Below are 25,464 nucleotides of genomic sequence, written 5' to 3'. Positions count from 1 at the left end.
TAGACAAAGGCCGAAGCACCATAGTCACGCAATACAGCACAACGTACCAAATTGTAACTAGTCAGATAGAACGGCCTTTGGCCAAAGTCCTACATAGCCAACGGCTGATACAGGACTATAATGGAATAATAATAATAATACGAAGACACCGGCGTCGACGTCAGATATCCCGAGCCTTTTCCGCACTAACCATGACACCTGTCTCGGCGACTTTCGCCCGCTAAACTTTCTCTACTCGACAACACCAGTGAATGTAGTATGACATACCCTCGTAACGAACCTCTTTTTTTCCGGAAACACTTCCCCTGACTCACTCAGAGGCAAACACTGCACTTCAAATCTTGGCCTTGATGTGTGTGTGTGTGCTCCAACAAAGGGCAACTTTGATATGAGAAAAAGAAAAAGGTTCATTTGCGCGTACGGGGGCTACGTAGGTAGGTATCTCAAAACAACGCCAGCGTGGTATAGTAGTACAGATGCAATAAAACGCCTTGCAGCTATACAATGAGTGTAAACAATACTCGACCCAATCAATCGTTCCGGTCGTTATGACTTCAGTCTTCAAGATGCAGAATCATATTCTACTCCAAAAACGCGTTTCCCGTCTTCTTCGCTCATCTCCTCGCCCTCGCCAAGGTCGGACCACGACTTGACAATATGCGACCTCTCTCCAGCACGCCTCTTAAGAGTGCATTCGCCATTACCTTGACAAATCTCTTGCCGTCCAAGGTTCTTGAAACGAGGCCCCAACGGCCCGTTGACGTAATGATATTGGCCCAAGAAGCGGTATTGTCGGGGGTCGCTAAGTGGGTAAAATTTGTCGCCCCAGTGGCCAGCAAAGTAGAACCATGATGTGGGCGCGACGGGGTTGAGGTTAGATGAGACAAGCCGGTCCGTCCGATAGTTGTACTTGTACGAGTACATGTTGAGCACAGGGTCCCAGAGAGGGCCACGATCAGTAACGTCGTGCAGAATGCCACCTGGCAGAACATACGGATGAGTGCCCTCAGTCGCGTACATGGCGTGGGTCCCTGTGGCAGAAAAGCCGATAGGCTAAATGTGTCAGTTTAAGCCATTGTACTGTGCCTTGCATCAACTTACCCTCTTTCCACTCTTCTCTACAGCGTCCCAGGCGTACGCTTCACCAAAACTGTGTTCACTAAAGAACACTGCCTTTGGTTCGCCGTGGTGAAACCGGACCACCGTGTGCTCCCAGTCACCCACATGGTTACCGAAACGCACGTTAAAGACTGCATTGCCCAGGTTGTAGCTGTAGAAGAAGAACCAAAAAGCATCGACAACTCCGTCGCCCTTGTCTACCACGACCAATGGCACAGGGGCATCGCTACGCCCGCCAACGACCCTCTTGCCCTTGTACTTGCGGCGCACACGGCGCAGTTCTGATCGCCAATACCTGTCATCATCATCGGTGTCGTCGATAAGTTCGTCGCCCTCGGGTGTGCTGGTGGGAATGGGCCCTCCAGGAGTTGATGGGTCAGGTCGAATGCCACCTCGCCCTTTGGTATCACCCTTGCCGACGTGCCACCAACGCGACTTCTTGCTTTCTCTGTCTTCTGTAAGATGTCCTTTGGCTCCACCATCATGCTTCGGGTCATCGCCATCGTCGTCTCCGTTTCCTGGTACATTCGGAATATTGTAATCCGCACCTAACCACGCCGGGCGATCCTCTACATTGTCATCGCTCTGGAGGTATACGAATCTTCCCCACTTGTTAAGTTGCCCAAGATTGCTGATAGTCGGGTGATCGCTTTGGGCTTGAATAGGCGTGTAGTTCAGATGAGGCGTCGTATGCACCAAGTGATCAGCCATATCTCCCGGCCAGTATTCTTCTCCCGAGAACAGGTGTATCAGAGGCGCATGGTCTATAACGTATTGTGGGATCTCGAGCTCGGGATCTGGCTTGTAGTCTGCGGGAATGTTCCGCGCATCTTTCCAGAAGTCGTTCAGGTTGGTCTTGTCCGACTCCTCTATAATAACCGTCTGGCCTTGTGTGTCGGATGCTGCCGTGGTCCAGTGTGCTTGGTTTAGATGCGCCAGGCCACATATTCCAAACCAACTGCACGCTTTGCGATCTAGCCAAGATTTGGACGATGCAACCCATTCGGTTTCATCTGCGCGCTCATCCCCGGGTGTCAACTTGTCGAACAGGAAATCCTGGTAAAAGTGCGAAAACGTGAATAATCCGAACAATGCGCCCCCAGCGGCGGCAACAGGTTTCCTGCCCTTCATTTCTGCCTCGTTCTCGCTCAACGAGCTCTCTACGCCAACGCCAGATGTGTAAGCCTGCTCAGACGAGTCTTGTTGCAAAGGATGGGTTATAGGGATATCGATGGTAGGAATGAGTGCTTCGTCGTGGGCGTCTTGCGTAGCATCTGGATTCTGGATCGAAGTATCGGAGGAGTACGTTGCTACCGGAGGATGCTCAGGTATATCGGCCTTGGGGATAGGAAGTAACGAAGGCAGGGCTGCTTGTAGTGGAACCTGCACTCCGCCATGATGCAAGTACGGAACGAGTGGCACTGACTAGTTAGCTTTCATCCATAAGTTCCGGTTCAAGACGCCACAGAATAATCCCATACGGAATGCCTGAAGCCGGCACTGCCGGTATGCTGACAAAGATGCTGCAGGTGACAGGTATGATTGCCATGAGCAGCAGTGGATCAGCCTCGCACTGGGCAACGCAGGAAATAGCCGCAATGATGAGCGATGCTGTAACTGCGACAAGGCCCAACAGGGCTGGATTTGAGCTAATGGCACGCTCGAAATTCGGCGGGGAACGGACACGGCGGAAGGTAATGATGGCCCGAAATGGTTGTTGTATGGCCGGACTTGGGCGGGAGCAGACTCACTGATGGAGAGTAGATAAGCGCAGGCAGCCGATTGGCGCTAGAGTCACGTCGAGGAGATGCACAATGGTTATTAAAAGAATGCGATCAATATACATCAAGCAGGAACGTATGCAGTAGATGTTTTGTGCAGAGTGGCGCGCAGTGGTGGTTGATGCGTTCTGGATGGTTCCCGGCTGGGCGTACGTCGTCAGCGCTAGCTGGGGACGATGCGGGCACGGGAGCCTCGGTAGGCAAGCGGCTCTCCATGCCATAAACCTGGCATCCAGGCACGGCCTATCGATACAACACGTTATCGATAGATAAGCCATACGTGCAGCTTGTGAAATGTATGCACTCTGTTCGGTGTCTCTGTATAGCCAGCGTCGTTATGGGCGGCACATCAGGGTGTCAGACGTGGCCTCACTTGCGGACAACCATCCTGTGCCGCATCCAGTCGCGATGTGAGACGCATGCAGATGCAAAAGACTATCACTCTCTATGAGCAGGACATGTCATTGACCTTCTATCCTAGTGTAATGCATGCTGTATGCACGCCCAACTTTAGGCTCATTCCCCACCCTTTCGCAGCTCAGTGCCAAAAAGACATGCATGGCGCTGAGACACACAGGCTCAGCCCGACATGAACGCAAAAAAAGGATGGTTGTCTCCGCTCCCAGAATCGAACTAGGGACCTTTCGATTACAATTGCAATTACAGTCGAACGTGATAAACCAACTACACCAAGCGGAGTTGTACGACTTTTCAGCCGTGCTTGGATTTGCGATGTGAGAACGGACAACAGTAACATAAATATTGCCATCGACAAAACTTTGCAAAAATATCCGTACCAAATATCGGTTGGAAAACTTCGGCTATAAATCACCATCTTTCAATGTCTTTCCACTGACCCCACTGCGCTGCGTCTTCCATTACCTTGAGTTTTTGAAAGCGCCCAGCATCATGACTCACATCGATGACGAATGGGAGTATGAGTACGATGAGACCGAAACGGAGGACTTTTACATTCCCTTGGATCTTTCCAATGTTCCAGCAGCTCAAATCCCTATGGTGTCGCAAAGTAGGCCGGGCCATCCAACTTTGCTTAAAAGCCGACTGCGCGCGCTAAACGCAGCTCGAGGTCAGCCGGCCGAGGTCGCAGCCGGTGCAAACGCCAGGCAAGAAACGGCCAACATGGGCGAAGTGCAAGTGATTGGGCTGCATACGCCGAATCCGTTGGTCATGTATAACGGTCAGTTGTTGAGTTGCCACTGGACTTCGACTATCGGAACCGACATGTTCTTCGTGAAACCGGATGCGGACGCGGACACAACGCAGCCATTACGATCTTTGCCATCGGTCGACTTGTTATCTCTGGGGTCTGCAAAATTGGTTGCAAAAGTTGGACGACTGCGGCCGCGCGATGATGTCAACCACGCTGATGATGCGCAACAGCCGACTGAATCTGTGCAAAGTACGGGTGATAGTTCAAGTCGGGCCGCTGCGGCTTCAGGTGAAGGTGAAGGACGACAATCCGGTGGCGAGGCCAAGCCAACGTCGACAAACTTTCTAGCAAGATTAAACGAGGCAAAATTGAAGAGAGGGGAGAAGTCGCAATTGGCAATCTCCAAAACATCCGACGGGTCTCGTCTAGTTGCGGAGAAAGCAAATGTTGTAGCTGGAGCCTCATCGCAGGAAAACGACGATACGGTTATGGGAGGCGTATGAGAAATACGGAGCGGAACGAGCAACTCTGGGGAGCCGTGTGACATATCGGCGCCTCGCTGAAACAAGGGAACATTTGCCACAATTAGTCAAAGGTGCTCCCCAGAATCACTCAGCAGTGAAGTAACTGAGATTGACGTTTGCAGCCTGACTGAAAGTAGCAAAACGCCTGTTACATGAATGACGTGGGAAGGCAGCATCATTGGGGACGAGCCCTTTAGCAGATCACTGTGGGGCTTTGATGTATTGCGGCTTCCTCCCGCCTCCGAAAGCCAGGGTCTTTGTCCTGGCAAGACCAACCCTGGCCATCTACATTTCGTATGTACGAGCAAACAGTTTCTGCGAAAATGCATCGCAGTCACTGAGTCGCTCATCTGTTATCCTAATATCTTGTTCAAATTCATCCCTCGTCTATCCCTGATAATCTTCTCCTACGTATTGTTAATGCAGAGACCTGTAGACAGACTGAGTGTGGAAATCATTGTTTTTCAGGCTATGGAAATAGCCAAAGTGAAGGGCTGTTATTCGCAATGCACAGCTGATAAGAGCAATGAGTGTTTGGAACGCATCGAGGTCGATTTACACCAGCCACAGGGTGACAGTATCATATTCGAAGATACTGAAAAAGCAGTCTCAGAAGAGGTGGCAGATTGGCTCGAGGCTCAGGAATGCGCCGAGTTCTGGAAGTCCAGGCTACGGCAGCCGCATCTGGTAGTAAGCGACATTACCCAAGTGTCTAGTTGGTCTATCTAACCTCATCAGATACCTAGTGCACTTCAGTTGGCCCGACATATCAAAACTAGTGCCACTCTCCAAGCTGACCCCTGCAGTGGTCTCATTTCATTCGAGGCGCTTTTGCATTTGATCGCCTTAGAGTTACTAGCAACTTGCTACACATCATCAAGTTCAATCGCAAGTTGCGTTCCTCTGCTGGAACAACAAAAAGATACGAAACCTACTACAGTATTGCGTGCATATTCAAAATCGCTATTTTCTCCAGCTTTTGGTCACCACGCTCGCACATCTTCGGAAATAGGTTCTTGGCCAGTTCTTTGTATGGGACCGTCGCTCGAGGAAAAAATAGCAGAGCATGACAGCCGTAGACGCCGACAACAGAACGACTAGAAACAACATGTTTTGGATCTCTCTGGGGCCGGCTGGACAGATGGACCGCCCTCAGAAGCGATGTGCATGGAGCTAGACAGCAAATTATCAAAAGCCAGCTCGAGCTCCTCAGTGGGACACCAGCCAGGGGTTTTCTTACAACTGGTATGCCAAACAGTAGTACCCAGGAGCCATCGACGTAAGTACAACGCCATGTTCTTGGGCCGAATGTCGTTAGGGTGGAAGAGACAGAAGCAATGTTGGGCTGAGCTTGAGCCTCGTCAACATGGTGACCGAACGTCCTCCCCTAAAAACATCAATGAACGACCTGTACTACGCGCACCATCCGTACTTCAACTTCGTCCTACACAATCTGTGCCATCAATTGCAGTAGAGAAAGATGTGTCCGTCAGGAATCCTTATACTTCGAGGCGATGTAGCTCCGATCCATCTGATGGCACTCCTCTCACTCATCACTTCCAGCTTCCGGAGATCCGGCGCATCTCAGAATTAATGGATGGGAGCCAGTCTCAAGATTCATCGATAGCTGACTCCGTGCGTGCTTGCGAACACGGGGATCTCATAGTCACTCACGATCACTTTGACGACACTCCAGATGGCCCATATACAGCACGACAACAGCAGAATCAGTGGAAGAATCAGCATTGGCGACACAAGGATACTAGTTTTCTATCCCCACCCGCTACCTTCTTGCCAATGAAGTCTACTCCGTCAAGCCAGATTGTTCCAGAGAGTGACTACTTTGGGAAAGTTCATATTGGTGGACGCACGACGGATGGGAAAGAGGATCATAGGACTACTGCAACAGAAGATGGCGGTACACGCTCTACAATGAATGACAGTATTAAGGCTCAACCTTCTATAAAAGAGTCGGGCGACAGTGACGGACTGAACCAAAAGAAGCCGAGAGGCGTCAATGAATCATCGATGCAGGGATGTGAGTTTGGAAGGCCGTCTCGGGGTAGAACAAGAGAAGAACTTGATCATTATTCTGCTAAGATAGGTTGGTAACGCTTGAGGTCATGGGGACGTTGTAATTAGCAGAGTCTTTGCCTTGATGTACAGCTCAATTGCAATGGCCGTCTCTCATAAAGAAGACCTGTAAAATCTAAAGACCAATGTATCTCTCATCCCTAAAATCGGGTTCTCAAAATCATTCTTCTTCCTCTCATGTAGCTTGAAGCCAACCTTTTTCAACACATTCTGACTTGAGACCAACTCCGGGTCCGTGTGTGCTTCTGCGTACTCATATCTCGGTGCCAACCGCTTCCCATTGCTCGTGCAGCCATTGGTGCCGTTCCCGTTTTGTGCACTCCCGTTGCTTGATGGGCCCTCTGCATCTTCATCCCGGTAATCTGCAATGCAATTGCCGGAATAGTGTTCGAAAAACAAGGGCATGAACGCACGTAATGCTTCCGTGGCGTATCCTTTCCCCCAGTATGAAGCATTGAACATGTATCCTACTTCGGGAGCGCGGACAGCACCAATGAGGCCAATGACGCGTGGACCATCGTGAGGCTCCGACAAGATGACTGCGAAATTCCAATTGTGTTCAACCTGGTGGCACTGCGAAAGCTACTAGTCAGCCTACAAAACATTCTCAAGAAAGCTATTTGAGATAGGAAAAATTGCCCCTTACACCTTGTATCCATGCCTTTGTAGCTTCAATGTTGTCCGAGGGGAGAGTAGATGTATGCATCATGACCTCCGGATGCCTGCGCATCTCCAATACGTCATCTGCATCTTCCATGCGCAGCGGGCGGAGCAGCAACCGTTCCGTCTTGACGAATAGCCCAGGGTCAACCACAACCATATTTTGCAAAGCTTCAGAAAGAAAGTAGTATCGAGAGCAGTCTCATCATAATATATATTTACTGGCACAGTGTATGTGCGCGCATTTAAAAAAAGAGTCAGATTGGCAGTCGTCTGTGGCACCCAGTTGGAACAACTGGCGGCGCACAGGGCTGAGCTGGTACCTTGTCCATTGTAGCCTAAAAGAGAGCGTATGTTTGGAAAAAGGACGCTAAACCGCTTCGGTGGGCGCCGATATCCCCGAAGCTTTCTCAACCACAGCTGTCAAACTACTACACCGCATCCAGCACACAACGGCCAATCAAAGATGCTCCTCTTGAGGGTCTTCATCTTACATCATTTATAGCAATCGCTGCTCTTCGTCTGTTCGTCGGCAACGGCTTCCAGACTCTCTTTTTTCGTTGGCCCTCTTCCCTCCCGGCCCCCCCTCCCCTTACCCCCGCATGTCGAATTCAATTCTATCCGCTTCCGCGAAGGGAGCCACTTTTCTCATCCTGCTGCAGGTTGCCTCGCGCGCCCTTACATTCGCTGTCAACCAGGTTCTGCTGCGATTTCTCTCACCGGAGCTGCTCGGCGTTTCAGCCCAGCTCGAGCTCTTCTCTATATCGGTGCTGTACTTTGCGCGAGAAAGCTTACGCGTGGCACTGCAGCGCCAGGCGCATGGCACGCAGGCAGTAGTCAATCTCTCCTATCTCGCCGTTTTCCTGGGTACGCCACTGGCGTATGTGCTTGCGTTGCTGTGGTTCCGGTCGGAGACGCCCAATGTGCCGTTCTTTGCAGAAGCACTGTTTGTCTATGGCTTGGCTACCTTTCTCGAGTTGCTTAGCGAGCCTGCGTTTTCAGCAGTCCAGCAGAAGCTTCTCTATAAAGTTCGAGCGTCGGCTGAGAGTTCTGCTACCCTGTTGCGATGCATCGGCACTTGCGGATCTGCGATTCTAGCTAGCCGTGCCGGTCTCGATATCGGGGTTCTGCCGTTTGCTGTTGGGCAATTGGCCTACGCCGTGGCGTTACTCGTTGTGTATTCGTTCAAGACATGGCCTGTTGCGAAGACGGGTGGGTTTTCGCTTTTCCCGGAGAGAATACCTTCAACTAAAGAGAATCCCGTCTTGATAACCTATTTTTCTGCTCCTCTACTTCGACTTACTGCATCCCTTAGCCTTCAGTCAGCGCTCAAATATGTTCTCACTCAAGGCGATTCTCTTTTGATCACGACTCTTGCTTCGCTTGCAGACCAAGGCGCCTACGCACTCGCATCAAACTATGGAGGTCTCATTGCACGCATGCTCTTTCAGCCCATTGAAGAGAGCAGTCGCAACATGTTTGCAAAGCTGTGTGCCAATGTAAAATCAACGGCACCCACCGGGGAAAAGAAGAAGCCAGAGGAAACAAACGAACAACAACAGAACCTAGCTCAGGCTTCCAGAGTCCTTAGTACCATCCTCCACCTCTATGGCATCATATCTTTATTCGCCGTCACACTGGGCCCAGTCCTAGCTCCTACACTCCTTTCGATTGTCGCGGGTCAGAAATGGTCCGCAACATCTGCATCAAAGGTCCTTTCGACATACTGCTACTACATTCCCTTTCTCGCCATCAACGGTGTGACTGAAGCATTCGTAGCCGCCGTTGCTACTAACAAAGAGCTTTACGCACAGTCAGTTGCCATGGGCATCTTTTTCGCCCTTTTCGCGGGGAGCGCCTGGTTCTTCATCGGTCAGCTCGAAATGGGTGGTAATGGTGTGGTGCTGGCTAACACAGTTAACATGGCTCTGCGTATTGTATGGAATACGTGGTTCATTGGACGATTCTTTTCGCAGAATGGTTCTGGATTCAGCATATTAGAGACATTGCCTTCGCTTACTGCTGCGGCTCCTGCGGCCGTTGTACCGACTCTGATGCGGACGAAGCCCGGTATTTATTTTCTGAGACGGTTTGGAGTGCTGGGTGAGCTGGTGAGCATGGGAGTTGTAGGTGGGATTTATGTGTTGCATGTGCTATTTTTTGAGCGTGGCTTTCTGGTGGATTGCTATCGCATGTTGAGGCCTTCTCGAGTGCCCGATGCGGCTGAGAAGAAATCGGAGTGAAGGGAATATGTATTAAGTAGATAAGAACTAGATGTTTCCAAGTACAATTTTGTAGCAAGACGCTGGGATAGAAAACAGTTTATCATTCAACCAACATGCAGGTATTTCTACTAGCATTGAGAGAAAGGTTTTCAGGTTGCCCATGGGGCCGCCATCACAGCAGTAGCGAAAATCCGGGGCATCTCCTCTCTATAGGAGAAAAAATCTTCACTACTATTCTACGTACAATTCAAATGCATCTTCGATCCCAACCCCAAACACCATTCAAGTGGGTCCGCACGTGATTAGTCACAGCCCCACTCCATATCGATTACCAAGTTTTCCCTCCCCTCATTGTTACTCAGTTGGATAACAACGCTCTCGAACAGAAAAAAAAACGTCACTCCCCGGGCCACACACACCCAACTCCAACTGCACCCCGCCTCCTTCTCCTCACAAACCCCAACCCGCATCCCGATCACCAACCATCTCCAAATTTTTTTCACGCCATCACGAGAACAAGGCCGCACGAACTATTATTTTCTCAAGTAATCTGGGGGTAATAGAAACTAGGGTTTTCCCTTGGACAGGAAAACCTGGGGGAAGAAAGCACGGCCGTAATCAAATTATTCGCTGGGTTGCATGAAGCCAGGGGGCCCGCGGTTGCTTGTTAACTTTTAGTTGCAGAGACGGACCGCTAAGCGAAGTTTCCTGGGGGTAAGAGAAACTACCCCATCGACGACGCAAGACGACATTAAACAACGCACAACGTGGGCTTTGATCACGCCATTTAAGCACTGGGAAGAAAAGTTTTTACCTGGAAACCAGACTACTATTCGACAATTGAAACTTATTGGTTGCCGTTTTCTATTATAACATTCTTGGCCTGCAACACACCAGGATTGACGCCATCGAGACTATGGTTACGATGGACGAGTCGCGACACTTGCATGGGCTGGTGGACATGGGGAGTAACGGGATCCGCTTCTCGATTACGGATCTGACGCCAGCGACGCAACGGGGACTCCCGACTCTGTATTTGGACCGTGCGGCGATATCGCTGTACGATGCGCAGTTTGAAGACGGCAAGCCCGTTCCGATACCCCAGGCGACGATCCGACAGGTAGTCAAGTCGCTGCTGCGATTCAAGGCTACGTGTGAGGATTTCGGGGTACCTGAGAGTCAAGTGCGGATTGTGGCTACAGAGGCTACAAGGAAGGCGGTTAATTCGGAAGAGTTCCGCAAGGAGATTAGGAGGGCGACGGGGTGGGAGGTGGAGCTTTTGTCCAAGGAGATGGAGGGACGGATTGGGGCGTTTGGGGTTGCGAGTTCGTACCACAATGTCACGGGACTTATGATGGATTTGGGAGGTGGGTCGACGCAGATCAATTGGATCGTCACGTCGACGCAGTACGATCGGATTGAGATGTGTGAGAAGGGAAGTGCAAGCCTACCGTATGGCGCTGCGGCGCTCACGAAGAGACTTGAGGAAGCTGGTCCTCATGGAAGCAAGGGTTTCAAGGCTTTTGAAAGCGAAGTCGTTGCTGACTTGAAAGGAGCGGTTGAGGATATTCGGATTCCCCAACATTTGCTTGACCGATGCGATTCGGAAGAGGGTCTTTCTCTTTACCTGTCTGGAGGTGGGTTTCGAGGCTGGGGCTTTGTGCTCATGTCTACGCATCCCGTCCAGCCATATCCCATTCCAATCATCAACGGGTTTCGGACAACGAGTGATGTTTTTCATGATACGCACGCTGTACAGGCTGCTGTCAAGCAAGAAGACACACCAGAAATCTTCCGCGTGTCAGCACGTCGGGCGAGTCAAGTTCCTGCCGTTGCCTTTTTGGTTTCGTGCTTGTCGAAAGCACTGCCGAGCATCAAGAACGTCTACTTTTGCCAGGGCGGCGTAAGAGAGGGAATGCATTTTGCGGAGATGGAGCCGGCGAGCATGTCCGATGCGCCAATTGTCAATGCGACAAGAGCGTATGCGCCGGCTTCTAGTCCGGAGCTGATGGACCTGTTGCAAAGAGCGGTAGTGGCTCCGCCATCGGCGGCGCGCAAGGAGCTGTTTAGCAACAGCATGATGAGGGCCTTCACTTACACCATGTTTGCGCACAGAGGCCAAGTTAAGGATCTCCGCAGTGGGTCTGCGCTAAGGAGTACCACGACAGGCATCTTCTCTGCCGGACACGGTCTTAGCCACGAGGAACGCGCCACGCTCGCCATTCTACTGTGTGAGCGTTACGGGGGGTACAACACAATCAGCCCCACCGAACAGGACTTTTATCACCGAATGCTGCAGCTTGTTCCCGAGGACCTGAGGTGGTGGTGCAGGTACCTGGGGAGCGTTGCCGGCGTGCTTGCAAGTGTATATCCCGCGGGGACCATTCGGCAGAGCCGCGTCCAGGTCAAGGTGGAGTGGGCGAGTAGCAAAAAGGACAAGGAGAGGCTTTGCATTGATTTTGAGTTTGGGCACGAGCCGGACGATCTGGACGAGGGACTGCAGGCGGCGTTGAAGAGGGTGGAGAAGGTGGGCAAGAAGAAGAAGTGGATCGGAGGGCATGGATACAAGGTGGTGTTGACTGTAAACGGCCACGGCTATGGCGAGGAGGACGAGTAGAAGTGAAACAATGGTAGTGCGTGATTGTCATGGGCGTTGGAGTGATTTTACCGAGTTGGGCTCGTCATGGCGAGGGGCAATGGCGACGATATGCCCGTCTGGGCCATGGACGCGGTCTCGACGCTGAGCAACCGACAGCTGACAGGCAAAAGAAGGGATCGTGACTCGGTAACTGGGTGCAAGCGGTGAGGTAGAGGTGGAGGAGAGTGTGCAATGGCCGCACGTGCAGCAGAGACCCAGTCCCAAGGGGCCACGTACAGTCATGGAAACGCCATGGATGGCAGAGAGCGAGCGCCAAGGATCGTGAGTTCTGCAGCCGGCGTCGCGGGGAGAGGGAGCAGAAGGGGTCGGGGGTGGCACTACTGCGCCCATCCCTGCAGTCCCGACGTGGGCGGCGATGGATGCCAGTCGGGTGACGTTTCTTCTCGGCCGCACTATGCGAAAACTCTGCCGGGACGATGAGGCTTTTTCTAGAAGACCGGTCATGATGGATTGCGGACGACGGATTGGGGAGCTCGAGGGCCGGGCCTGGTCGAATTACGTGAGGGTGGGCGATGCGGTGCAGCGCTAGCCGGCACCTCCCATGCCGTCTCTGGCAAATTCTGGGGAAGCTCGCGCCCTCGGCTTGCAGCGGGACAATCCAGGTACCATGACTACCTACATACGCCCCATGGTCAGCTTAGCAGGTAGCAGAAAAAACATTATAAAAGACGAGGCATGCCCCGTGGCCACATGGAGAGAGGCGGACACGAGCATTCACTTTGTTCGGCTTCTTCTGTTGCGTTTCCTTTGCACTGTTGCAGCCCGTATAGGCAGGGTTTCTATTCTTGTCTGCACCACCCATACTTACACTACTTATTTACACACCCACACCCCTGCAACCTCCCAAACACCGACTGCCTACTATCAGTCTGTCCATCAGCCTCTGCCCTTGCATCGGCTGCCACAATCGCCCTTCCGCCTGATAACATCCACACCATTGTCCTCTTCCGCTTCCCCAGGCCAGGGACTGTCGAAAGAGCGGTGGCTTTCTGCCCAATTGCCTCTGCAGTCGTTATCCGAGCTGCAATTCAACTAGAGGTCAGCTAGCGTCATCACTGTTGGTCAGTGGCTCCCCGAATAGCGGTGGATTCGTGTTACGCACAGAAACTTTCGCTGTTGCTGCTGCTGCGCCCTCTGGCTCAAATACTCCGTACAGGTCCACTAATCCCCTCTCTAGTTTTGGACACGGCCGTGCCTTGCCCCTCCTCCTCCTTCTCTACTCTCTGCCCCGCTGCCCCTCGTCAACCCTCGTTGCACATACACAAACACCACTCACAATGGCGTCCACACCCAATGAAGGCTCCAATGCCCAAGCGCCCCAGCACAAGCAGCTCGAGCAGCTGCTCAATACACCCGACCGCCGGCCCTCTCCTCTGCCCACACATCTGAGCGCACCCGGCTCCTCAGGACACTCGACCCCCCGAATCATCCCACAAGAAGGCTCCGGCGGCTCTGGATATGTCGCCCCCGTCTTCGAGGGCAAGGAGAAGCAGATGGAGGCCGTCATGGATGGCGTCGAGGAAAAGGGCTTCATGCCCCCAGAACTCGTCGAGTCCGAAACCAAGTGGTTCTACAACGAGCTCGGCATTGACGACATGTACTTTGCTACCGAGACTGTCGACGCGTAAGAATACACGTTTCTCATGCACATAAACCCACGATGCTAATGTCAATCTTGCAGAATCGTAAACCACATCCACTCGCTCTACGCCGCAAAGGTCGCCGCCTACGCCAGAGACGACAAGCGTCTTGAGATCCGCCTCGACAAGGAGGCCTCAGACCACGCCGTCTACATTGACACCAGCAGGCCCGGTGTATCCGTCATAGATGGCCCACAATACGAACAACGCATAGGCAAGAAGTACCTGGCCGTCTCAAAACCCGGTCTTGCCTACCGTGTCGAGAGTTTCCGCTCCGAGAGCCCGCTGCCAGGAAGCGAAGACCAGCAACTCCGCTGCTACTTCGTCTACCAGTGCGACTTTGTAGATCCCAACCCCAGCGAGACCGAAACCAACCTCGAAAAGATTGGTGACAAGCGCTTCCTGCAAAAGGCCACTGCCAACACAAAGGCCATCTACCAGCAGATTCTCCAGGTCGCTGTAGAGCGTACCGGACCCGTCATTGACCACTATGACATTGAGGGCTCCCGGGACAAGCGCCTGGTTGTTGGTTTCAAGCGCGGAAGTGCTCTTGGTCTCTTCAGCGCCTTGAGTGACTTGTACCACTACTACGGTCTGACAACATCGCGAAAGTACGTCGAGCAGTTCTCCAACGGCTACACCGTCATGTCTCTGTACTTGCGCCCATTGCCCGGAGCGGCTGGTGCCAAGCACCCTCCCATTGAGGCGTCCATTCACCAGATCACCAAGGAGGTTTCGCTACTCTACTGTCTCCCGCAGAACAAGTTCCAGACGCTCTTTGCCACAAGCAGACTCAGTCTGCAAGAGACCATCTACGCACACTGCGTCTGGGTCTTCATCACCCATTTCCTCAACCGTCTTGGAAGCGAGTACACTGCCTTGTCAGCAATCCTGGACTCTGAGAACAGCGTACATGCTGAGCTGCTGGCCAAGCTCAAGCGTAGGCTACGTGCTGAGACATTCACTGCCGACTACATTTACGAGATCATCATGGAATACCCCGAGCTGGTCCACACTTTGTATCTGCCCTTTGCAAAGACCCACTATGTCCAGACCCGCGGCCAGGAAGACGACTTCCTCCCAACACTGAGTTACCTCCGTCTTCAGGTTGACAAGGTTCAGACCGATGCCGAGTTGACTGACACCATCAACAAGGCTGTTGTGAACGACCACCACGAGATGGTCATGACCTCTTTCCGCGTCTTCAACAGCTCCGTCCTCAAGACCAACTTCTACACCCCTACCAAAGTTGCTATCAGCTTCCGTCTGAACCCCAACTTTCTCCCACGTTCCGAGTACCCTCAGCCGCTGTACGGAATGTTTCTTGTTATTGGTTCAGAATTCCGTGGTTTCCATCTCCGCTTCCGTGATATCGCCCGTGGTGGTATCCGTATCGTCAAGTCTAGGAGTCAGGAAGCATACTCTATCAACGCACGCTCAATGTTTGACGAGAACTACAACCTTGCAAACACACAACAGCGCAAGAACAAGGATATTCCCGAGGGTGGATCTAAGGGTGTTGTGCTTCTCGACTTCAAGCACCAGGACAAGGCCCGGGGTGCGTTCGAAAAGTACATTGACAGTATTCTCGATCTGCTTCTGCCTCCCACCAGCCCTGGTATCAAGGACCCTATTGTTGATTTGCACGGCAAGGAGGAGATTCTGTTCATGGGTCCCGATGAGAACACGGCTGATCTTGTCGACTGGGCAACTGAGCATGCCCGTGTCCGAGGTGCGCCATGGTGGAAGTCCTTCTTCACTGGAAAGAGCCCCAAGTTGGGTGGTATTCCTCACGACCGTTACGGCATGACTACTTTGTCTGTGCGCGAGTACGTCAAAGGAATTTACCGCAAGCTCAACCTGGATCCCAGCAAGGTCCGCAAGATGCAAACTGGTGGCCCTGACGGTGATCTTGGATCGAACGAGATCTTGCTCAGCAACGAAAAGTACATTGCCATTATTGATGGTTCAGGTGTTCTTGTCGACCAGAACGGCATCAACCACGAGGAGCTTGTACGTCTGGCCAAGGAGCGCAAGATGATCAATCACTTTGATGTGTCGAAACTCTCATCTGAAGGCTACCGGGTTCTGGTTGATGACACCAACGTGCGACTACCAAACGGCGATCTCGTCTACAATGGTACCACTTTCCGCAACACCTTCCATCTCCGCAGCGACATGCACTACGATACCTTTGTTCCTTGCGGTGGCCGACCCGAGTCCATTGACCTGTCCACTGCCAACAAGCTCATCGTTGATGGCAAGTCGGTTATTCCATACATTGTCGAGGGTGCAAACTTGTTCATTACCCAGGACGCCAAGCTCCGTCTCGAGAAGGCTGGCTGCATCTTGTACAAGGATGCTTCAGCTAACAAGGGTGGTGTTACTTCCTCCTCGCTTGAAGTCCTTGCATCCCTGTCGTTCGACGATGAGAGCTTTATCAAGCACATGTGTGTTGGAGAGGACGGTCAGGCTCCTGAGTTCTACAACAACTATGTGCGTGAGGTTCAGAAGACTATTCAGAACAATGCTCGTCTCGAGTTCGAGGCTATCTGGAGGGAGCACCAGGCTACTGGCCAGCCACGAAGCGTTCTTAGTGACACGCTAAGTACCGCCATTACCAAGCTGGATGAGGAGATGCAGAACACGGATCTCTGGAAGAACATTCAGTTCAGGGAGTCGATTCTTAAGGAGGCACTTCCTAACATTCTGCTCGAGAAGATTGGTCTTGACAAGATTATGGAGAGGGTAAGTGTTGATATTAAGACGTGGATATGAAGCAGAAACTAACACCCATATAGGTGCCAGACAACTATCTACGTGCCATTTTTGGTAGCTACCTTGCCAGCCGCTTCGTTTACGAGTACGGTGTATCGGCCAGTCAGTTTGCTTTCTTCGACTTTATGAGCAAGCGCATTACAAAGGGTAACAATGCTCCTCATTAAGAGAGGGGTATTTTCATAGAGCATCGCAACCTTGAACAGGCGTTTGGATTGGATACAAAAAGTTTGATTTGTTTTTGGAGGTCGAAAAGGGAGAGAGATCCCCTGGCCATGAACATGACTAGCGGCACTTATGGGACTCACGAGTGTGGGTCTACTAATTGGCGGCTTTGTCTGCCGTGGCGAATGAATGATTATGAATTGTTCGAGATGCTTGTTGTGACCGATTTGTTCAAGTGTATATCAAGGAATTTGTATGTCATTTAATCGTTATACTTGCAAGAAACACGTAGAAACAAAGAGCGTATAGGCCGTTACTAGAAAGATATCAAGAAAAAGAATGCTACCCCATCTCAATCTCCCCAACCTTACCTTATTCACTTGAAAGCGACCTTAATCTCCTTGGCAGGCTGCAACACAATATCCGCATGCATCCCAGGCTCCACGCCCCCCATCCTATTCTCCACCTTCTCAAACCGTTGGAACAAGCGCACAAGCGTATACCCCATTTCCGTGAGCGCAAACTGTTGGCCAATGCAAATCCTGGGACCCCCGTTGAACGGAATGTACGTCCAGCTCTTGGGCGTCCACGAGTCCCACCTGTCTGGTGCGAATGCCGATGGTGGGGGCAGTGAAGACGACGAGGGCGGATACAAATCTGCGCGGCGCTGCATGACGAGGGTTGAGTAGCCAATTGGGGTTCCCGCGCGAATACCAATGGGTTGGGTGCCGTCTGGGCCACCGCCTGTGGGGAGCGTGGTGTCTTTAAGTGCCATACGGACATTGTACGGGACTACGGGGTAGAGGCGGAGAGTCTCGTTGATGATGTGTTGGAGGTACTTCATGTTCTTGAGATTCTCGTAGGTGGGCTTGTTGTCGAGGCCGACGGTGTCAATGATTTCCTGGCGGAGTTTGGCAGTGATGACTGGGTCCATGGATAGGTGGTAGATTACCCATGTGAGGGTGCAGGCGGTTGTGTCGCGGCCTGCGAGGAGGACGTTGACGATTTGGTCACGGAGGGTGGAGCGGTCGCGGGTGTAGGATGCGAGGGCATGGAGGAAGTTGTAGTCTTCGTCGTTTTTTGAGGTTTTCCCAAGTTCCTCGGGGGAGAGGGCTAGGGCGCGGTCGATGAAGGTGGAGACGAATTCGTTGATTTTGTTGACCGAGTCATAGAAGCCCATGTATTTGCGGGGGACGACCCAGTTCAAGGGGCTGTGAGGTTTTAGTTGTGAGCTTGAATGAGACTGCAATAGTTTGTCATTTTACATACCCGACCCGGGCGATGATGCTCTGGACACGCTGGGCATTGTAGAATGCATCGGCAAATTCAGTCTTTGGCTCTTCCAGGCTGCCGACACTTTGGCCCAGTAAGAAATGTGTGGCTGCGTCCAGAGTATACCTAAACATCATGTCGAGCATATCGATTTCTTGGCCATTGTCAATCTTGGATATGAGAATCTGGGTGTGCTGCTCAAAAATGTTGATGTCGCTGAGGCGGTCTTTGATGAATTGCGGGCGGATCAACTGACGTGAGTTGTGCCATAGCTCGCCGTCAGTCGTGAAGATGCCTGAATGGGATCTGTTAGCCTCTGTTGTCTAGTTGATTTAAAAAAAAAACAGCATATTCGGCACTAAACAATGTCTTCACATACCGTGGCCCAGAAAATTATACCAGTCTTTTGTGAATTGTTCTCCCTTGCCATAATCTTTAAATTGAGTCGCCAGAATGGCTTTGATGTTCTCCGGTTCTGCGGTCATGATGAGGCGATCGACGACCCCAAGCTCGACCGTGTAGCGCCCGGTCGGGCACTCCTTGTTAAACATGTCGGTCCACATCTCATAGATTTTGTCATCTAGCGCACTCTGGACAGCTTCCCAAATTATGTCAATATGCCAGGGGAGGTAGCTCTTTCGAACGGGCGCGCGGGCGCCCATTTTATTGATTTTCGCATTGATGTAGAACTTGCGGGCGACGGTGTAACTGATATAGAGGGCAGCCAGGGCACCGACGAGCTGGGGCATTGATAGATGCATGGTGTCGAGTTGAGCCATGGTGGGCAAAATCTCGAGGACTGCTGTGGAGCTTTCGAGGATGCAGGCGGCGATATGTACCTGGTAGCAGCGTTCACATGCCGCAAGGCAGGCACGGCCGTATAGGCTGGTCGGCTAAGTGTACTCTAGCTCCTCAGTTTATAAAAAGAGATGCCGAAATTTTCAGACGCCATTGTTAAATTACACGTTCTACTGGCACAGGATTGGTGCTTTTCTCCCGTCGCTTAGAGGTACTCGTCACGACCTTGATGCTTCCATGTTTACGCCATTGAGACGGCGTATCCTTCGTCTTGGGCCTCGGGTATGACGTTCCAGAGGGCTCTCAATGTCGCACGAGTGGCCTTCGTCTCGCATCTTTAACCAAACTGGACAACACGAGGCCCGTGTGACCTGGCAGGTTATGAAAGCGGGGAAAGACGATCCTGGTTACTCAAGGTGGGGATATGTCGCGCGGCTTCGTACGAACTGCACAAATCGCATATTTCCCAGATCTGGACGAATGGCGAATGTCATGACTGAACGCTATGCGAACGACTGCGTCAGTATTCTTTTGCTAGTTGGGGAACGGTCGACTTGTCTGTCTTGTCCCAACGTTAGTGTTGAACCTTGTGCCGTTGATTGCAGGGGGTATACGTAGCCGACGTGCCGTGATCTCTGGGTTGCTGACACCAACCATCTCTTGTCAGGCCAGCCGTCACGGCATCGCCAGAGGCCCGCCAAAGTGAGGCCGCATATGAATGGTGGTACAAACAGCAGATTGGCGGTCGTGTACAGCTCCTCTGTGCACTTAACCATAGTTGATGACAGGGCTGCGGCGGAAGTGGAGGCTGAACCCCGGCACGTTATTATCGCGCCTCAACCGGATACCCCACCATGGCACCAGTACACTAGCTGATGTCTTGGCTGACCCTCCAAGTACTCCGTACATTTCTCCAGCCTCAAGCTCAACAACCAATCGAGTTTCTACGCAGTACACAACGAAACTAGGACACCCCAGCTTACATCTACAGCAAAGTTCATCACTGGCCGGCTTCAGCGGATATTGTTTAGGGGTATCGAATCGGACCTACATTGTCGTGCACCAGCCATCCTTACAAATTAGTCAATAGTTCAATTGTCTCTTTCAAAAAGCTTTTGCGGAGCTTATGTGCTCTTGTCATTTCATTTAGTTTTGGTCTCTTCATGCATTCGTTTCATCCATTTGCTGCACAATGAAAACCCTTGTAGTTTGTTCTCTTTTCACGTCATTGGCCGCTGCCATATGGCCGCTCCCTACGTCGTATGAGCACGGAGATGCTGTTCTGTTTATCAAGAAGGATATTTCGTTTCATTGGTACAAGGCTGGTGCAAGCAATGTAGGCTCATTCACGGATCAAACTCCCTTCTTCTTCGTATCAGAATCTGACATTGGACCTCATTTTCAGCAAAGTACAGCACTGGAACTATACAAAACCTATACAGATGTATCAGCCACCGACAAATCCGATGATGGAGCGGGCGACAGTGTTTCTGGCGATGACATTGTCGACTTTGCCATCAAATCTAGCTGGAAAATAATCTTCAATCAAAACCTCTACCCGTGGAAATTCCGTCCTCGGGCCTGGAACGAGCCATCACCTGGGAGCGCATACGTCGCTCGCGTCGACATCAAACAACTTTCCGTCGATCCGCAAAACATTGGAAAGCCGCAAGCTGGTGAAGCCGACGAATCCTACACACTAACCTTAACAACAGAAGGTATAGCTACCGTCAGCGCAAATTCCAGCATTGGCGTAGCACGTGGCCTAACAACATTTACACAACTCTTCTTCGTCCATTCAAACAAGCAGGATGTATACACACCCCTTGCCCCAGTCACCATTTCCGACGCCCCAAAGTTCCAACACCGAGGTATCAACCTCGACGTCTCTCGCAACTTTTTCCCCGTCAACGATATAAAACGCCAAATTGACGCTTGCGCCTATAATAAAATGAACCGCTTCCACCTGCACGCCACAGACTCTCAATCTTGGCCCTTGGAGATCCCCTCCATCCCCTCCCTCTCCGCCAAAGGCGCCTACAGCCCCGACCTTGTCTATACAGCCTCCGACTTCAGCGACCTACAGCGCTACGCCGCACTCCAGGGCGTTCAAATGATCACAGAAATAGACATGCCGGGCCACACAGCCAGCATTGGTTACAGTTCCCCCGATCTCCTCGCCGCATTTAACATTCAACCAAACTGGGATACCTACGCGGCGGAACCGCCGACGGGTACACTGAAACTCAATTCCACGGCTGTAAGCAAGTTCCTCGATACTGTTCTCGACGACTTACTCCCTCGTGTGCATCCGTATTCTGCGTATTTCCATACCGGTGGCGATGAGGTAAATAAAAACGCGTACAGCCTCGACGACACAGTCAAAAGCAACGACTTCGCCGTCTTACAGCCCCTCATGCAAGCTTTTGTAGACCGCAACCACGACCAGGTCCGCGCCAAGGGCCTCGTCCCCATTGTATGGGAGGAAATGCTGCTGGATTGGAATTTAACGCTAGGCTCCGATGTCATTGTGCAGTCATGGCTCAGCGATCAGTCCGTGGCGCAGATAGTAGGCAAGGGTCACAAAGTACTCGTTGGAAATTACAATTTCTGGGTAAGATACTAAATGCACTTCCTCCTTCTTCCCACCTTCCTTTACCGTAGGAAAATCGTGGTTGGAATGAGAAATGCTAACGAAAGATGATAGTATCTTGACTGTGGCAAAGGCCAATGGCTCAACTTTGATCCATCAGTTAGTGCAGATAACTGGCCTTACAATGACTACTGTGCCCCCTTCCACAATTGGCGCGTAATATACTCGCTGGATCCGCTCGCTGGCGTCCCAGAGGCATCGCAGCACCTTGTTCTTGGGGGCGAGGCGCACATGTGGGCTGAACAGACGGACGCGGTGAATGTGGATCAGATGGTCTGGCCACGCGCTGCGGCTGCGGCGGAGATACTGTGGAGTGGGGCCAAGGATGGAGAAGGCAGGAATCGTAGTCAGATTGAGGCGGCGCCGCGGTTGAGTGAAATGAGGGAGAGGCTGGTGGCGAGGGGTGTGGGCGCGAGTGCGATTCAGATGCCGTATTGTACTATGGATGGCGTGGTGTGTCAGTTGGGATATCAGGGGACTTCATAATAATGTGTGTTTTGGGTTAACATGTCGAGACGGAAGAGCACGTTGTATTTAGCTCGTTAATCACTTTCCCGTATACATAAGGGAAGGAGTTCTCTTAATCCATCCAACATCAGCGTGATTTTCTACACGTTCAACGCCAAAGCGCCTTTTCCCTTTCATTTCCTGTCATACAACACAACGTCTTCTCTAAAACTCCATTGCATCCGCCGCCTCTTCCCTCTCCCTCTTAAGCGCCGGCTTCTCTTCCTCCAACAAGCCTGCAACGAATCGCTTGAAAAAGTCTACATAAGGCTTCAGGCTTGTCTTCTCCCAGTCCTGCACCTTCTTGTCCGTCTCGTCTCCAGTCCAGTCGTCAATTTCTTGTAGTAGTTGTGTGACTGTTGGTACGCTCAATGGATCGAAATCTTCGACTTTCTGTGTGTCAATCGGTACACAGACTCTGCCTGTGCCGGGATGTATTACAAATGGGCTCTTGAGTAAATGGTTCAGTTTTTTGGAGACTTCGGCATCAAGACGAGGATACGTGTATTCTAAAATGATGTCCTGTTTGGCTTCACGGAGCTCTCTGGGTGTCTTTGATAGGGCACCGGATTCGGCGAGGGTATTGATGTCGGACCATTTGGAAGCGCTGGGGCGGGAGGGTGCAGAACTCCATTTCTTCTGCAAGGCAGCTTTGAGGGTAGGGTCGGGGAGCAGGTTGAGGAGGTGGGCTGCTTTTTCATCACTGGCCCAGGGATCCTGTTCGGCAAGAATGGACGTCTGGAAGTGCTCTTTCAAGATTTCTAGACTGCGCTCCAGATGAGGGTGGAGGGGTCGTCGGGCATGGACTTTCTTGCCGCCCTGATCGCCTCCCTTAAGGAGTTCGAGATAGCTGGCTACCGAGCGGCGTCTCTGGTCATCCATCTCTCGTGCGCGCTTATCACAAACCCAAGCGTGAGCACCACGACGACCGGAGTAAACCCAGAGTATGTGCTTGAAGCCGAAGTCTTCCCGTAGAGCCACATCGATGGTCTTGATGGCCATTGTGATGAAGCCCCAGCACTTGAGACAAATGCTTGCACCTGTACAGCATGTTCTGATGTCATCATAATCCGTCATATCGATATCGAAGACCAGCTCCTTCATGACTGGACGAAAGGCACTGGCTTTTCGCAACGTCTTCCGATCTCTCGGGTTTGTGCTGTACATGGGGCCGATTTCAAAACGGGAGGGAAGCATGCTTATGCACTGTTTCCGTAGTAAATCAGAAGTCGGAAAAGACTGGTAGCGCAGATATGCATCATTAGGTAGCGTGAATGCGAATTCGCGATGGGCAAAGTCGTTGCTCGGGGTTGCGGAATGGTTGAGCCATTGGAAGAGGGGGCGGAAAGGGAAAAGGCGCTGGTAAAAGGCGCGCATGATATCTGGGTCGGAGAAGGACGACTTCGAATTAATCTTGCTGTGTGAATGTCAGTTGTCGAGCATCAAGATTGTCGAAGGGGAGGGGCGTACATTGGGGCCGGCTGCGATGCATCTTCTTGCGAGGTGGGTGCTGGTGCGCTCGAAGGGAATTCCGGGTCTGAATCTACGTCGTCGAATATTTCCTCGAGCTTGACTTTGCTTGTCTCTGCTGTGACCGCTGCTGGCACGTCTTCCATTGTGATATCTTGGGTTTCTGGCTCTGGCTTGACGTTGTCGGTCTGCGATGCGTCTTGTACAGGCGTCGAATCTGGCGAGATTGAGTGTGGCATTGTGGATACCATGGATTGATCTGAACCTGGCAGGTCAAGGCGTTGGATTGTCTGTTGGAGTTGAAAGGCTCCGTCACGGTCAACGCGTAGAGAGAACGCGGGCGCGCGTTTTGGCTACAGGGGTACCCTTGCGCGTCGTCCCTCATTTACTTTCCCCATTCGGTCAACCATCGCTGACTACACTACGTTTGTCTTCAGCCATAATTCTCTTGATATCTGCAGCACACACTATCTTCGGCCTCATAAGATTGACAATAGAAGAGGAAGGTATGGTGTCCTGGGACGGATGGATTTCAGATGACAGCAGTTTCTATGGTACGTCGGGTGCATCTTGAAACCCCACCCGCTAACAATTTGAAGGCACCGAGGAGGAGCAACAGCATCAAAGACAGCGCTGTGAAAAGTATGATCTAAAATTGTTCTGGCATTCTCGCTCCAAATATATCAACGCCATCGCGATGAATGCGAGGACTCAGCTCCTTGCAGAGCCTACTTCCAACAACAGCACAGCGCCGTCCAAGAGAGGGAAGAGGGGAACATCACCGGTTACACAAGATCAGACATGCAAGACACCTAGTCGCTACCACAAAGACTTGGCGCAGGAGCACCTTTTAACGTCAAACAAGCGTAAGCAAGAGTCATCATCAGAGCAATCATCGGAGCTCGAGTTGTTCAATCGGCTACAAGGACAACTCGATGCGTAGCAACTAGGCGGGTCTGTCGATGACTTTATACGCCGCCTTCCACCACTGACCACCTCCATCTCCAAATGTCCCTGGATCTGGGCTGAGAATCCTTATCGCAACCCTCACGGCAAGCCGCCATATTCCAATGTCGCTGACTTTACAAATCGCGGCATGCAACTGCTCCAAGAGTCTTTAGAGAGTCGCCGTAAGATTCGCGAGTTAGCTGCTACACAACCGAAAGGAAGCGTGACCAAAAAACTAAGTCAAGAAAGCAAGTCTTTGCAGGAGCGCATCGCCAGCCTAGCCAGAGACACTCACGTTCTCTCTGGAAAAGTAGGTGGAAACTGACTGGAGCTGACTACCTCATTCCTTTCATGTCTAACTTTGAGTAGTGGATGTTATTCCTAAAATCTGTCGATGTTACTCGAGTCTGGAAACAGATCGTAGCAGGTGTCATCGAAAACCGACTTGGCTCTGGCTGCAAAGTGGCAATGGATGATGGAAAAGAGGAATGGCTGAGTAAGTGTGGCAGAACCCCGAAAGAATAGAGATTTACTAGTGCTAATGGTATCGCAGTCTGTGTCTACACAAAGGACTTTCAAGATACTCAAGATGTTGTACGAGTACTCCGGGAGCTGGAAAACATGGTTTTGATCTCTGCAGGCCGACCTATCTACTACAAGCCTGATGCCTATACTTACCTGGATCTCATGCGCGAAAACGCGGCCGAGTACGGATTGCAAGCGAGTCTTTATAATTCCCGCTCAATGCTGGCCAACGGTAAAGGGACCAAGTCGTCCCCACGATCCCAAAAGAAGTAGTGTAAGGCTATTTCGGGCCGTGAATAGTTTTTGTTGTAGCTACAGCGAAGAAGAGGGTTGCTGGGATACCGTATACAGGATGTACGCATGCGATGCAACGCACCGATAACTCGGATACCATTTACGGTGCCTAGGTGAGGATGCTGGCGGGCCCCCCACGAATTCTTTCCCAGCAAAACTGGTAACTTCCCTTTTCGTCCTT

At 51.6% G+C, this 25,464-nt stretch overlaps 10 protein-coding genes across 10 annotated transcripts; 6 read left to right on the top strand and 4 right to left on the bottom strand.

Moving 5' to 3' along the window:
- Positions 1–561: 561 nt before the first annotated feature.
- COCCADRAFT_1870 (uncharacterized protein) lies at positions 562–3,779 on the bottom strand (the record flags this gene model as incomplete). The annotated part of the gene is made up of 3 exons (XM_007710232.1): positions 562–1,053; positions 1,102–2,540; positions 3,758–3,779. 3 exons carry the CDS (start codon positions 3,777–3,779, stop codon positions 562–564), a joined length of 1,953 nt encoding a protein of 650 aa, XP_007708422.1.
- Positions 3,780–3,809: 30 nt separating this feature from the next.
- On the top strand, positions 3,810–4,574 carry COCCADRAFT_86056 (uncharacterized protein; the record flags this gene model as incomplete). Its single annotated transcript, XM_007710315.1, has 1 exon — positions 3,810–4,574. The coding sequence occupies one exon, from the start codon at positions 3,810–3,812 to the stop codon at positions 4,572–4,574; it is 765 nt and encodes a 254-aa protein (XP_007708505.1).
- A 1,314-nt stretch (positions 4,575–5,888) lies between these two features.
- Positions 5,889–6,707, top strand: COCCADRAFT_1868 (uncharacterized protein; the record flags this gene model as incomplete). The annotated part of the gene is made up of 1 exon (XM_007710231.1): positions 5,889–6,707. The coding sequence occupies one exon, from the start codon at positions 5,889–5,891 to the stop codon at positions 6,705–6,707; it is 819 nt and encodes a 272-aa protein (XP_007708421.1).
- Positions 6,708–6,782: 75 nt separating this feature from the next.
- COCCADRAFT_86145 (uncharacterized protein) lies at positions 6,783–7,509 on the bottom strand (the record flags this gene model as incomplete). The annotated part of the gene is made up of 2 exons (XM_007710314.1): positions 6,783–7,262; positions 7,336–7,509. The coding sequence occupies 2 exons, from the start codon at positions 7,507–7,509 to the stop codon at positions 6,783–6,785; spliced, it is 654 nt and encodes a 217-aa protein (XP_007708504.1).
- A 442-nt stretch (positions 7,510–7,951) lies between these two features.
- Positions 7,952–12,191, top strand: COCCADRAFT_33548 (uncharacterized protein; the record flags this gene model as incomplete). Its single annotated transcript, XM_007710269.1, has 2 exons — positions 7,952–9,588; positions 10,472–12,191. 2 exons carry the CDS (start codon positions 7,952–7,954, stop codon positions 12,189–12,191), a joined length of 3,357 nt encoding a protein of 1,118 aa, XP_007708459.1.
- A 1,319-nt stretch (positions 12,192–13,510) lies between these two features.
- On the top strand, positions 13,511–16,818 carry COCCADRAFT_1864 (uncharacterized protein; the record flags this gene model as incomplete). The annotated part of the gene is made up of 3 exons (XM_007710230.1): positions 13,511–13,857; positions 13,915–16,621; positions 16,675–16,818. The coding sequence occupies 3 exons, from the start codon at positions 13,511–13,513 to the stop codon at positions 16,816–16,818; spliced, it is 3,198 nt and encodes a 1,065-aa protein (XP_007708420.1).
- A 374-nt stretch (positions 16,819–17,192) lies between these two features.
- Positions 17,193–18,867, bottom strand: COCCADRAFT_86052 (uncharacterized protein; the record flags this gene model as incomplete). The annotated part of the gene is made up of 3 exons (XM_007710313.1): positions 17,193–18,027; positions 18,086–18,383; positions 18,468–18,867. The coding sequence occupies 3 exons, from the start codon at positions 18,865–18,867 to the stop codon at positions 17,193–17,195; spliced, it is 1,533 nt and encodes a 510-aa protein (XP_007708503.1).
- Positions 18,868–20,078: 1,211 nt separating this feature from the next.
- Positions 20,079–22,025, top strand: COCCADRAFT_86053 (glycoside hydrolase family 20 protein; the record flags this gene model as incomplete). Its single annotated transcript, XM_007710312.1, has 2 exons — positions 20,079–21,500; positions 21,594–22,025. The coding sequence occupies 2 exons, from the start codon at positions 20,079–20,081 to the stop codon at positions 22,023–22,025; spliced, it is 1,854 nt and encodes a 617-aa protein (XP_007708502.1).
- Positions 22,026–22,211: 186 nt separating this feature from the next.
- On the bottom strand, positions 22,212–23,767 carry COCCADRAFT_33543 (uncharacterized protein; the record flags this gene model as incomplete). Its single annotated transcript, XM_007710268.1, has 2 exons — positions 22,212–23,463; positions 23,517–23,767. 2 exons carry the CDS (start codon positions 23,765–23,767, stop codon positions 22,212–22,214), a joined length of 1,503 nt encoding a protein of 500 aa, XP_007708458.1.
- A 257-nt stretch (positions 23,768–24,024) lies between these two features.
- COCCADRAFT_1860 (uncharacterized protein) lies at positions 24,025–25,262 on the top strand (the record flags this gene model as incomplete). The annotated part of the gene is made up of 5 exons (XM_007710229.1): positions 24,025–24,070; positions 24,116–24,382; positions 24,467–24,774; positions 24,834–24,960; positions 25,018–25,262. The coding sequence occupies 5 exons, from the start codon at positions 24,025–24,027 to the stop codon at positions 25,260–25,262; spliced, it is 993 nt and encodes a 330-aa protein (XP_007708419.1).
- Positions 25,263–25,464: the final 202 nt, after the last annotated feature.

Source organism: Bipolaris zeicola, assembly GCF_000523435.1.
Source record: "Bipolaris zeicola 26-R-13 unplaced genomic scaffold scaffold_16, whole genome shotgun sequence".
Taxonomy (NCBI): Eukaryota; Fungi; Ascomycota; class Dothideomycetes; order Pleosporales; family Pleosporaceae; genus Bipolaris; species Bipolaris zeicola.
Note: the sequence above shows the minus strand (reverse complement) of the source record. Positions and strands in the feature narration are given on the sequence as shown.